Source organism: Bubalus kerabau, chromosome 12, assembly GCF_029407905.1.
Source record: "Bubalus kerabau isolate K-KA32 ecotype Philippines breed swamp buffalo chromosome 12, PCC_UOA_SB_1v2, whole genome shotgun sequence".
NCBI classification, from domain to species: Eukaryota; Metazoa; Chordata; class Mammalia; order Artiodactyla; family Bovidae; genus Bubalus; species Bubalus kerabau.
In genome coordinates, this window is record NC_073635.1 from 25,369,844 (window position 1) to 25,382,684 (window position 12,841).

Below are 12,841 nucleotides of genomic sequence, written 5' to 3' on the forward strand. Positions count from 1 at the left end.
AGGTCTTCCTATGCTCATTTATTTAACAGATATTTTGAGCTCTTATTATCTGCAAGCCTTGCCTGGGGTGCAGGAGCTCTGAGAAACTAGATGGATTTGAACATCATCCTTGGGAATTTCCAGGGATTTTTCTTTTTTAATTTAAGGAATTAGAAGTAAGATTATAAAATACTTAACCAGGAAGACGTGGCCTGAGGGCAGGCAGTGTAGCGGAATCAGTGGTAGGCCTCTTCTCTGACTGCCTCTCTCAGCAATCCAGGGGAGTCCTTTCCTTTGAAAGATGGATCTAAGTCAGGTAATGAAGGAGAGATTTACATACCTTGTGAGAGTGAGATAAAGAATACCCCCAGCTCACAAGTTCCTAAGGGTGTTGTTATTTGGTTGCTCAGCCGCGTCCGACTCTTTGTGACCCCGTGGACTGTAGCCCACCAGGCTCCTCTGCCCATGGGATTTCCCAGGCAAGAATCCTGGAGTGGGTTGCCATTTCCTTCTCCAAGGGACCTTCTCGACACGGGGATTGAACCCATGTCTCCTGCACTGTCAGGCGGATTCTTCACCACTGAGCCACCTGGGAAGCCCTTCTAAGGGTGTGCACAAATGCATTTGGTGCCAGATGCTGCGACCTGCCTCTCATGTCTTCCCATAGTCACTTATTGGGTTGGCCAAAAAGTTCAGGTTTTTCCTTAAGATGTTACAGAAAAACCCCAACAAACTTTTTGGCCAACTCACTATTAGACAGTTATTTGTCAAGCTCTTATTGTGTGCAAGCATTGCCTTAGGGTTCAGAAAGGAGAATTAAAATGTTAATTGAAATTATTCCCATCCTCAGAAAACTTATGAAATGTGGGAGGATAAGGGCTTTGTCCCACCTCTTCCCTTCTGACTCACACCATCAGTCTCCTTTTGCCCTTCAGCAGTACATCTGCTATTTAACATGTGCATCTACTGTCACATCTATCACGCTGAGTTACAGCGTCAGTCACTCCTTTTGCCCTTCAACAGCACAGCTGCTATTTTCCATGTGTATCTACTGTCGCATCTGGCACACTATGTCTTGTCATTTCCTGCCAGAGTCTGTTTCCACCACTCAGAGGTCAGTCGCCTTCTCTTTTGGGCGTCCAGCACAAAGAATCCACCTGTAATGCAGGAGACCCCCAGTTCGATTCCTGGGTCAGGAGGATCCCCTAGAGAAGGGGTAGGCTACCCACTTCAGTATTCATGGGCTTCCCTGGTGGCTCAGACAGTAAAGAATCCGCCTACACGACTGAGCGACTGAACAACAACAACAACAAAGGTTTGTGGTGGATTTCCTTCCAGTTTGTGTCCTTGTAATAAGCTAGATAAATGTTGCTCAGCTTTAAAGTTCACACAGACTGTGTGGCGATCTTATGTAAATGAAAATTTTGATTCCCTGCATCTGGAGTGGCTTCTAAGAATCTGCATTCCTAAGAAGTTCCTAGGTTGCTGCAGGGGCTACGGTTCCAGGAACCACACCAAGAAGGGAGGGTCTAAAGGACTTTACTGTTCAGCATATCTCAGGGGGAATTCTTTCATAAGTGAAGGTCCATTTGGAAACCAAATAATAAACCCCCTAATTTATCTGTTTTGTAAGTTTATATTTTAGTGCTTATAAGAACACACTCTAGATACAAGAATTACTAGGATGCGCAAAGGAAAGAAAGATACTATAATCAATAGAAAGGCAGAAGAAGAACATGAGTGGCAAAGAAAGAAAGAACTCTGAAATTCGGTTTCTGAATTTACTGGCAACTTACTTTGAAAAATTTGGGGTGAAAACATAATATTCATCAATTTCCTAATGAATTAGATCTCTCCCTTTAAAGTATATTTATGGCATGAAATAATAATCCCATATATACACAAAGAAGAATGTGAGTCTATATGGAATATTTTTTCTTTCTTAACAATTTTAAATCATACGCAGTATTTTTGCTTTGATTTTTTTTATCATATCTGAACAATTATTTTTCATCTTTAGTTCTTTAGAAAAGGATAATCTTTGCTATAGGAATTCAGTTTGGCAGTAAAATGCTGTCTCTCAGCTGTAAAGATGACATGACCTTCTAATTTCCTTTTAGCCGTGTTTCCTTTGGGTAGGGGGATGAAGTTTACACAGATCCACTCATACCAATGTTGCCTGGCCCCTCAAAAATAATAAACTTATTTACAAAGATTCCAGCCTTGGGAGAGTCATCAGGACATCGGCCCCTGTTCCCAGGTACGTGGACCAGATGAGCAGCCTGCAAGCAGCTTCCGTGAAAGAGGCAAGTTTGAAAACAATGCACAGCAGTCCACTGGTTCTCACAGCCAGCCTTTGGGGGACAGCGGTCACCTCAGTTTCCTGGTGGAGTCGTGAGCTGGGAGGTCCCGGGCACGGTGGTAGTGATGTCCTGTCTGATTCACTTCTGTTTCAGATTTTCGGCCTGTTTGCTACGAGGAGCCACAGCACTGGTGCTCCGTCGCCTACTACGAACTGAACAACCGCGTCGGGGAGACATTCCAGGCTTCCTCCAGAAGTGTGCTGATCGATGGATTCACAGATCCTTCAAATAACAGGAACAGATTCTGTCTCGGACTTCTTTCTAACGTAAACAGAAACTCAACGATAGAAAATACCAGAAGACACATAGGAAAGGGTAAAGGCAAATGTGTAATCCACTTCATATATTCTTCTGAGCTAACAAACACGGCAACAGAAACGAGCCATGGATTGGCTGCGTGGCCTAGTGGGATGTTCCCAGGGCTGGGAGCTGGGAGACTGCTGGGGATTCTGTTGGGGACAGCATGAGAACTTTTGGGGTCTTTTAGTGTCTCTGTCTCTGAGGTAGACACAGCATCTTCTGGGGGATGGCGTAGGGTGGGTGTTAGGAAGAGGAACAAGACGAGAAATACAAAGACAGGATGAAATGATTGAAGAGATGTAGTAAGAATTATTTTTGAGTTGCCTCAAATGCTAAATGGGATAACTTCTGAAGAAGAGGAATCTGTATCAGGTAAAGTTACCTTTAGAGACTGAGCAGGGAGCTCTTTAAAAAATCGATGACTTGTTTGTTTGGAAGCCTTTGGTAGGGGATTGGGGTTTTCTTGTGTCCAGGCACTTTTACAACAGCTGAACCAGCACAGGCCCCACTCGGGTCTGGAAATGTCTCCTTTAGAACCCACCTCATCGGTGTGATTGTCTCAGCCTAGCCTGAGGCCTGGTTGAGGATCTTTAGTTATTTCTGTTTGTTTATTTTTGACTGTGCTGAGTCTTCATTGTGCGGGCTTTTCTCTAGTTGTGGCGATCAGGGGCTGCTCTCTAGTTTCGGTCCACAGGCTTCTCATTGCTGGGGAGTCTCTGGTTGTGGAGCACGGGCTTTAGGGCACGAGGGCTTCAGTAGTTGCAGCTCCCGGGCTCTAGAGCACAGGCTGAGTAGTTGTGGAGCACGGGCTTAGTTGCTCCTTGGCGTGTGGAATCTTCCCAGACTAAGGATGGAACCCATGCCTCCTACATTGTCAGGAAGGAAGCCACCAGGGAAGCCCTCATATTTTCTTTCCTATCCAAAGAGTTGGCAGTCTGAATGATGCCTGGTTGTCCACTGAAATCACAGGTGTAAAGAAGCTTCAGGGCCATTTGATCTTTTCTCTCCCCGTCCAGCACTTACCACCTTGGGAAGTAGCCACAAGACTTTTCTTTCAAGTTTCCAGGGAAGAACCATTATTTCATGTGTGATGCAATCTGTGTTTTTCCTAACTATCTCCCAAACGTCTCCTGTTGTCAACCTACAGACCGTCGATTAGAGGCAGGCTGAATTCGTTCACTGATGTTAACCCTTAATGGTGACAGTTACTTTATTTTATCCTGTGTCTTCCCATAGTGGCTCTGCGGTGGCTTACGAGAAGCCTTTATAGGGAAATGATAAATCAAAAAGAGAAAGTCAGAAGCTGAGAGTGAGTCGAGGAGATGAGTACAAGCATGTCATCCCTCAGAATTAGCACTGTGATTATGACTGTGGTTAAAATTCCCCCTAGGCTCCCAGAGAGTTCAGGAAACGGAAACGTAATCTGTAACTCCTATCCCAAGGGCAAAACGTAGTCAGTCCTCACAGGAAGTGGTACTTTTGATTTCTTAAATTTCTCAGGGTGGTTTTACTTTGGAATGATTTTTATAAGAATCGTCAGGTGATCTAAAGATAGAATGTTAAAATGTGCTGCTGTAGAGCCATTTGCTGCAGGGCTTTGCAGATTGGTCTGCACGAGAGACTTCTACTTAAGCCACTTGATCTAAAAATAGAATTAAAATATGCAGAGAGTGTTGAATACCTTCTGGGAAGCTTTCTGAAAGCAGTTTATTCAAGGTGCTGCTGATGTGGACGGACAGACGTGGAGGGCTGGTGTCATGTTACTAACTGAGATATAATCTACAGGGTTAAAAAAACATCAGAGCAAGATCCAGAGAGCCTAGGAAGCACTCACCTGGATGGAAGGACACCCCAGCCTCAACAGGGTACCCAAGGCAAAGGCACAGTGTTCTCAGAAAGCTGCTTTGGAATTGCTTTGATGTGTGGGGTTTGGGAGGCATCATCGACTTGATGGACATGAGTTTGAGTGAACTCCGGGAGTTGGTGATGGACAGGGAGGACTGGCGTGCTGCGATTCATGGGGTCGCAAAGAGTCGGACACGACGGAGCGACTAAACTGAACTGGGGGAAAAAAAAGGCAGGGTGGGGGGTGGCTACAAGACATGCCGTAAAGCATGGCATGGGATATTTCCAAAGCAAGAGTGATTGGTCTTCTGTGAGGTCAGGGGGACCTCTCTCAGGGGCTCCTGTGGCTTCCCTGGTTCTGAGCTGCATGGCTTTCTGGAGCACCAGCCTGAGTAAGTTTGCAGCCAAATGCATCCCAAGGTTAGGGAGCAAGTTAGCTTGTTAGTTAACTAACTAACTAATTCCGTTAACTGCGGAGTTAGTTACGGGAGATGCTCAAACTTCAGAGATACACAGTCATCTCACAAATATTTATTGAGCATCTGCTCTGGGCCAAGCGATTCTGCCACTCGGGATATAGTGATGGGAAACAAGCAAAACAAAACAAAAAACTCCTGGCTTTGTGGATTATCTACTACTAAAGAAAGACAAACAAGAAATTATACACACGTACACACACGCATACACACATGGGGGCTTCCCAGGAGGCACTAATGGTAAAGAGCTTGCCACCCAATGCTGGAGATGTAAGAAACATGCATTTGATCCGTGGGTCAGAAAGATCCCCTGGAGGAGGGCGTGGCAACCCACTCCAGTTTTCTCGCCTGGAGAATCCTGTGGACAGAGGAGTCTGGTTGGTTATAGTCCACAGGGTCACAAACAGTCGGATATGACATGAAGTGACTTAGTACACACGCATGCATACACATACATACACACACACTAGGTCAAATGGTAAGTATCTAGAGAAAAACAAAGGAGGGGAAGAGAATGGGGGAGGATGGGGGAGCTAGGCAGGCAGGCAGGCTTGCTAAGGAAGTGACATCTGAGTCGAGAGCTAAAGAGGGAATCGGCAGTGTCAGTACCTTTACGAGCAAAGGGAACAGCATGTGCAAGGGCCCTGGAACCTGCCTGGCACAGTGTGAGGAACAGCAGCAACGCCAGGGAGAGTGGAACAGAGTGAGCAAGGGGGCGAGGAAGTCATAGAGGAGGAGGGGACAGGACCAGGTCTCATGGCCCGGGAGCCATGCGGAGTGCTTTAGCTCTGCCTGTGTGACAAAAGAAGGTGGAGTTAAGTTGGAGTTTATAGATCTGAGTTTTCACTGTAAAAGGATCCCCTGGCTATTATATCGCGAAGAGCCTGTGGGGTGTGGGGGGTGAGACACCTATAAAGATTCTTTTGTTATAGTTAACAATGGGCCATTTCTCCCCTCAGTAGTTTTCAGTGGCTTCGAGGTCACTTCTGGCGCGTGTTTCTTGCCACTTAGGGAAGATGGCAGTCCACTGAAGAGATCCGTGCTGCTGCCCCGTAGTGCATGTACTTTGAGCTTTTGTCTGTGGTGGTGATGGTTCACGGGCTGACTCGCTGTGCTCTTTCATCCTGCTCTCCATCTAATGCCATGCACCGTGAGGCAGAGGGGTTGGCACGAAGCCTTTCTCTGTAACCTTGCAACAGTTAACACATCTATTGCTTTGACCTCTCTGGCCAAGAGCTTTAAATAGCCATTAGCAAGTTAGCACTAGAATCTCAGAGGCTGCAGCTTCAGTATCAGAGGCAGGACCTCAAAGAACCTGGAACGCTACCTTCTAACCTGAGGTCTGTCCATACTCTTCCTTAAAAACCAGGCAAACTGCCTGACCTCTCCTGAATGATTCAGCTACCCCCACAGATTCCCAGATCTGAGAGGCACCCTGGCAGGCACTTACACATATTACTGCTTCATAGTCACTCTACAAGTTAGGATTTCTTCGTCCCATTTTACAGGTGAGGCAACAGAAGCTCAGAAGAGTTCAGTAGCTTACCCATGGTCCCACAAGGGATAGATTTTGCACCCATGGCTCTGTCTCTCAGGCCCAGTTGCTCCCTTCTGCTGGAGGGGAGGGACCCTCCTGCTTTTTCATCTCAGCACCCCTCTTAGTTCAGTGCTTGAGGAACTGAATCTTTTGATATGGAATGAAAATGGTTGTCATATGCCACAGCCACAATATGTCATAATCAACTCTGAGATGTGGAAATAAGGCCCTCGTAGTACTGCAGTGGTGAAATTGTACAATCATTTACTTTAAAAATGTAAGCCAGAAAAGATTTTGTGTTTTCCCCCCAAGAATACTCCAGAAAAGCAGTCCCACACTGAGTTACACTGAGCTCCATGGGAAGATTATTAGCATCATTATTGGGGAAAAAGATGAAGAACTGCTGACATGTCATACCTGTCTGTGATTGCCCAAAATAAAGCCAAGGTTATTTCCTGAGGTTTGGGGAATGATGGAATAGCCAGTTTGGGTCACTGGAGTATACAGCGTGCCTGCTTTTTTAGAGTGGCTTTTAAGATGGCCCCGATTTCCAAACACTGAGGAAAGCCGCAGTTTTGAAAGGACTGCGTGGGCATATGTGTGCTCTTAAGGTCATTGAGGTCGGGTTATATTTCTTAGACATGCACAACGTAATATAATCCTAATCGATAGCAGTGTTTGTTCTGAGCACCTCTGGTTGCGCTGTCACTGCCCACAGCGCCACTGACCCACATGAGGAGCCTGCTCCGAGCTCTTGGTGTGAAAGAACACTTGGGCAGGACGGACACGTTTCTTCTTTGCAGCTGTAGACGAGCTGCGTGTGTCCTGGCTGCTGGCTGTTCTTCCTACCGTGGGAGAAGAGAGGGGTGACTGATAGTTCCTGAGGCATTGGCCCCACGTATTACCGGGGCTTCCCAGGTGGCATTAGTGGTCAACAACCCGCCTGCCAGTGCAGGAGACCTAAGAGATGTGGGTTTGATCCCTGGGTCAGAAAGGTCCCCTGGAGAAGGAAATGGCAACCCACTCCAGTATTCTTGCCTGGAGAATCCCATGGACAGAGGAGCCTGGTGGGCTACAGTCCATTGGATTGAAAAGAGTCAGACACAGCTGAAATGACCTAGCACACATACGCACACATTGAATGAGGCAAACCTGGACCTTCCCAGACATAATTATCATAGATTTCAAATCATGGAATTGCTTTGAGAATTAGTTTTTCACTTTTTATGAAACTTTATTTTCTTGTACATCTCAAGTTGTTCTGTGGAGATCTAGTAATGCTTCCCTTTTTCATGTAAGGAATTATCCTGAGACAAGGGTTTAGTTTGTCAGTTCCTTAGAAGCAGGGTCTGTACCTCGAGGTGATTTTTTTTTTTTTTAATTATTTTGGGGGCTATGCTGGGTCTTAGTTATAGCACGTGGGATTTAGTTCCCTGACCAGGGATTGAACCTGGACACCGGGATTGGGAGTGTGGAGTCCTAGCCACTGGATCACCAGGCAAGTCCCTCAAGGTGATTTTTGGATTCCTTCTTTCCTAGTGGATTTAGTTTCCTGGTCTCAAAACATCCTTTCCATTCTGCCTTTGAATGTGTGTGAAGTTTCTCATCCCTGAAAAAGCAAATCCTAAAAAATATTTAACACAGAACATCATACTGTTGCAGTAATTACACAGGGTACTGAAGAATACTTAATATCATGAGAAAATGTTGTCAGTATTTTAATATGTGAAAAAAGGTTATAAAAAAGCCTATAGAGTATGATCCTAATTTTATTTAAAATGTACACATGAAAGACTGAAAGTATATGACAAATGTTAGTACTGATTATTTCTAGGTTGTGGATTTGTGGCTGATCTGTATTCTTTGCATCTCAGTATTTTCAACATTTCTTGTAGTGGGCTTTCCTGCTCCTGTGAGGATGGGGTGGGACCCGGTATGTCCAGGCGAGCTGGGGTTGCTGCAGTCAAGAGTGGTAGTGAGAGAGTAGAGAGAGAGAAAGTAGTGCCAAGGGGCACCCACCTTGGCAGAATCACTGAGTGTGTGCATGCACAGTGGGGCGTTCAGTGTGGCTCAGTGCTGTGCTTAGTCACTCAGTCGTGTCTGACTCTTTGCGACCCCATGGACTATAGCCAGCCAGGCTCCTCTGTCCATGGGATTCTCCAGGCAAGAATACCGGAGTGGGTTGCCATTACCTCCTCCTGGGGATCTTCCCAACCCAGGGATTGAACCCAGGTTTTTGGAATTGCAGGCAGATTCTTTACCATCTGAGTCACCAGGGAAGCCCAAGAATACTGGTGTGGGTAGCCTATCCCTTCTCCAAGGAATCTTCCCCACCCAGGTATCAAACCAGGGTCTCTTGCATTACAAGTGGATTCTTTACCAGCTGAGCTTCCAGAGAAGCCCCTGGTAGTGTAGTTCATTTGGGCCCAAATCTGCTTGCTTGTTCATCCTATTTGTCCAGAGATGTCTTCAAGTAATAGCTTGAGGGGACTGACTTTGGACCAGCCCGGAGGCGGCTCTGTGTGAATTGAAAGGAGCCCCTGCTGCCATCTGCTGGAGGAGTCTTGTAATAACCATACAAATCTCGGAAGTCTGAGGCACACCCTGGGTTTGTGCAGTGCACAGCTGCGGTCACAGTCTTGGGCAGGCCCACCTCCATCCTCTGGCCCAAAGCCCTGCTGTAGGTCTGGAAACCTTTACTTTTATATTATTTTTATAATTTATTTATTTATTATTTACTTTAGTTTTGTGTTTTCTTTCAAACTGTGCTGAGTCTTCGTTGCTGTGCATGGGCTTTCTCTAATTGCAGCAAGCAGAGGCTGCTCTCTAGTTGCCACGTGCAGGCTACTCATTAAGTGGCTTCTCTTACTGCAAGGCATCTGCTCTAGAGCTTCAGTAGTTGTAGCATGTGGGCTCAGGAGTTATGGCACCTTCTTTGGGTGTTTATCTGCTCAGTGTTCTCCATGGCAATTTAGCATCTCGCAGACGTGGTTTAAAGCCAGGCTTCTAGCCTGTCAAATGGATGCGAATAAAATCCCTTGCTTACTTAACTCTTTAGATGCTGCTGTCTCTAGCCTCCTTCTTCATGGGGTTGAATATCCCTCCTTGTTCCGGTGACCAGGGCCGGCTCAGGGCTTCTCCGGGCACATCCCATCTGCACTGCCCCTTCTTCTCACTCAGGATGCTGAACTGCTGCCTCCCCATCCAGGCTCTTCTCTGCTTTCTGTGCTCCGCCAGGATGTCTGTGGTTGCAGATAAAGACTTTTAACAAGATTGAAAATCATCCCCTAAATAAAGACCAGAGTCAGATAGCAAAAAAATCTTATCTGTTCTTAGTAAGCCCTAGGAGGATTATGTATTTGAAGGGCATTCAACTCAAAGACATACTGAACACTTAAGCAGCTTCATGCTCTGGCAATTTGATGACCTGCTCTCCAGCCACCCCAGAGGCAGGCCTTCCCCTGGGAGTTTTTAAAGAAGTCTGGTTGGATTTGCCCCCGTCTCACCTCCCAATATGTGGGTCCAGCCAAGTAAGTCTGGGCTTCCCAGGTGGCTCAGATGGTAAAGAATACGCCTGCCATGCAGGAGAGCCTTGTTTAGTCCCCGGGTCCAGAAGATTCCCTTGGAGGAGGGCATGGCAACCCACTCCAATATTCTTGCCTGGAGAATCCCATGGACAGAGAAGCCTGATGGGCTACATACAGTCCATGGGGTCGCAAAGAGTCAGACGCGACTGAGCAACTAATCACACACACCTCCCACATGTGGGTCCAGCACTGTGTCCCAGCCAGTTAGGACCATCCTTCTGCCTACTCCTCAGGGCCAGGGCCATGGGGATCAGACCCCAGGGCATTCGGGAGAGAGAATCATGGAGGTGAGGCAGAAAAGGAAGGCTGAGCAGAGGAGGGGACCTGGTCTGACTGAGGCAGTGAGAGGGGAACCTTGACCCGAGTATCAAGAGCTTTATCATTGTGACCCTGAATCAGTTTCTTCAGACTGTGTCGGGGTCTGTGGTTTGTATACATGACCCTGAAAGCCATTCTTTTCTAAAATTGTATTAAGGGAAAGGAGATGGGAAAAGGAAACCATAAAACTGGCAGGAAGTAGTTACATAATAGTGCAAAAATTGCCTCCATTGCTACTTAGATCCTGACAAAGAAACTGAGTGGCTATGTCGGTCAAGTTTCCTAAATGCAGGTCTGAGAAGCCCTGGAAGTCTTTCAGTTGTATTATTTAAAAGTGTGTGTGTGGTTTTTTTTTAAGTACCGAAATCTGTCCCTATAAGTAGATTCAAGATCATTTCTACAATCCCCTTGCCACTGCATGGAGACTGTATTTACAACCATGTTGACACCTGGAGATAGAGATTTTGTTTCTGCTAAAAGGTTGGGGAACAGTTGTTCTGGTATTTAATATTCCCTAGACTAGAACATCTTCACCTCACCTAACTCCAGTCCCTTGTTACAAATTTATGTTGAGTCTTAAACCCAGAATTTGGAGGAAGAGCATCAACTAAAATGTACTTTGAGCAACAGCTTTCTCAAGACCCTCTTCACCTTTTAGTTCTAAGAACATGAGATAAAATAGCATAAACTACATTTTGATTGAATCTTTATATTTTATCTGAAAATGTGGCATGAATTTCACTGTAGGTAAAAATAGGCATTATTTCTATGACCTGTAAATGTAGGTGATAAGCTTTAAAATGGAATAGGTCTCTTTGAGGTACTAAGAGAAAAGGATTTATAATTGTTAGTAAAATAAAACGTAAACTTCATTTATCATGTCCTCTGAAGTGGATTTAGTATATGCATGTAAGTAACATTACCGTGGTACTTACTGTGTCCAGTTCTTTATTTCTACATGTCCCTGAAGGACTATTTGATGTTTTCTGCATTCTGTTGTTATTTTGCCTCTAATAGTATGAGATCTGCCTTTTAGAATGAACAAGCATGAGACTGAAAGTGACAGGAGCAGTACTAATATATGCCAGCCTCCTTCTTTATTCTTGGCTATGCAAACCTGAGTTGCAATATACTTTTAAATGCACTCATGGAGAAAATACAGATGATAATTAAAGCAGGTCAACCTTAGGGGCACTCGTGGTACTAATCAATGATTGGTGATATTAAAATTAACCTTACAGTTGATAGTCACGTCTCTTTAGGTGACAGAGGCGGATGAGATGGGAAGGGGGGTAGGTCTAAGTGGAATTCAGTGCTGGTGCTGGAAGACTGTTTTTGCCTCCCAGGCGTGCACCTGTACTACGTCGGGGGAGAGGTCTATGCCGAGTGTGTGAGTGACAGCAGCATCTTCGTGCAGAGCCGGAACTGCAACTATCAGCACGGCTTCCACCCAGCCACCGTCTGCAAGATCCCCAGCGGCTGCAGCCTCAAGATCTTCAACAACCAGCTGTTCGCTCAGCTGCTCGCCCAGTCTGTGCACCACGGATTTGAAGTCGTCTACGAGCTGACCAAGATGTGCACCATCAGGATGAGTTTTGTCAAGGTAAGGAGTGCTCACTTCCCGATTGTAAGATAGAGACCAAGAGCACAGGACTTCCACAGCGGTCCAGTGGCTAAGACTCCCTGCTCTCAGTGCAGGGGCCCCACGTTCGATCCCTGGTCAGGGAACTAGATCCCACGTGGGTCAACTAAATATCCTGTGTGCCACAACTAAGACCCAGTACAGCCAAATAAGAAAATAAATAAGTAAAAAAAATATATATTTTTTTAAACAGTCTTCGACTGATGTGACAGTTGGACAGCCAGGGCAAGTAGACAGCATTTTGGGAGGAAAACTCTCAATTGTTTTTCAGAAGAGCTCCTCCATGAGTATGACATCTCTTGTTTAGCAATTTTAAGAAAATTCTTAAGTATATTACTTTTGGAGGAAAACCAAGTTAAGACAGTTACCTGATTTTTCTTTAAATAAAGAAGATAAAGTGACTATGATGGTTGTATAGGACTTAATGCTACAGAGATTTTTTTTTTTTCTTCCCTCAAATTGCTGAGCGCTATGGTCACTAAGTAAATGGTGAATTTACCTGAAATTGAATAAGACACTCTCCTTAGTCTTACAAAGCAGACAGGCAAACAGAGGCGATCGTATTTATAAATAAGCTACAAAACAGGACTGGGTCTAATACAAGAGAGTATGAATTCAGTGCTGTTTACAAAGGTATAAACAGGTTGGGATAAAAACATTATGGGGCTTACGATTAATTCTGAGACAGTAGTAGATGTTCTGCTTATGAATATTTGTGAATTTCTCAATTAGTTCTTTAATTAAAGTTGATGTGAAGGTTGGAGAATGGAGGGAGTTAACTTAGTAGGAAGGAA

At 45.3% G+C, this 12,841-nt stretch overlaps 1 protein-coding gene across 2 annotated transcripts in view; it reads left to right on the plus strand.

The window, feature by feature from the left end:
- SMAD9 (SMAD family member 9) overlaps window positions 1-12,841 on the plus strand; it is a 61,091-nt gene that overhangs the window by 46,340 nt on the left and 1,910 nt on the right. For both annotated transcript variants that reach the window (XM_055542339.1, XM_055542340.1), the window contains 2 exons: window positions 2,436-2,657; window positions 11,752-12,008. In XM_055542339.1, the coding sequence (XP_055398314.1) occupies window positions 2,436-2,657; window positions 11,752-12,008 (479 nt within the window). The remainder of the gene's footprint in view (window positions 1-2,435; window positions 2,658-11,751; window positions 12,009-12,841) is intronic.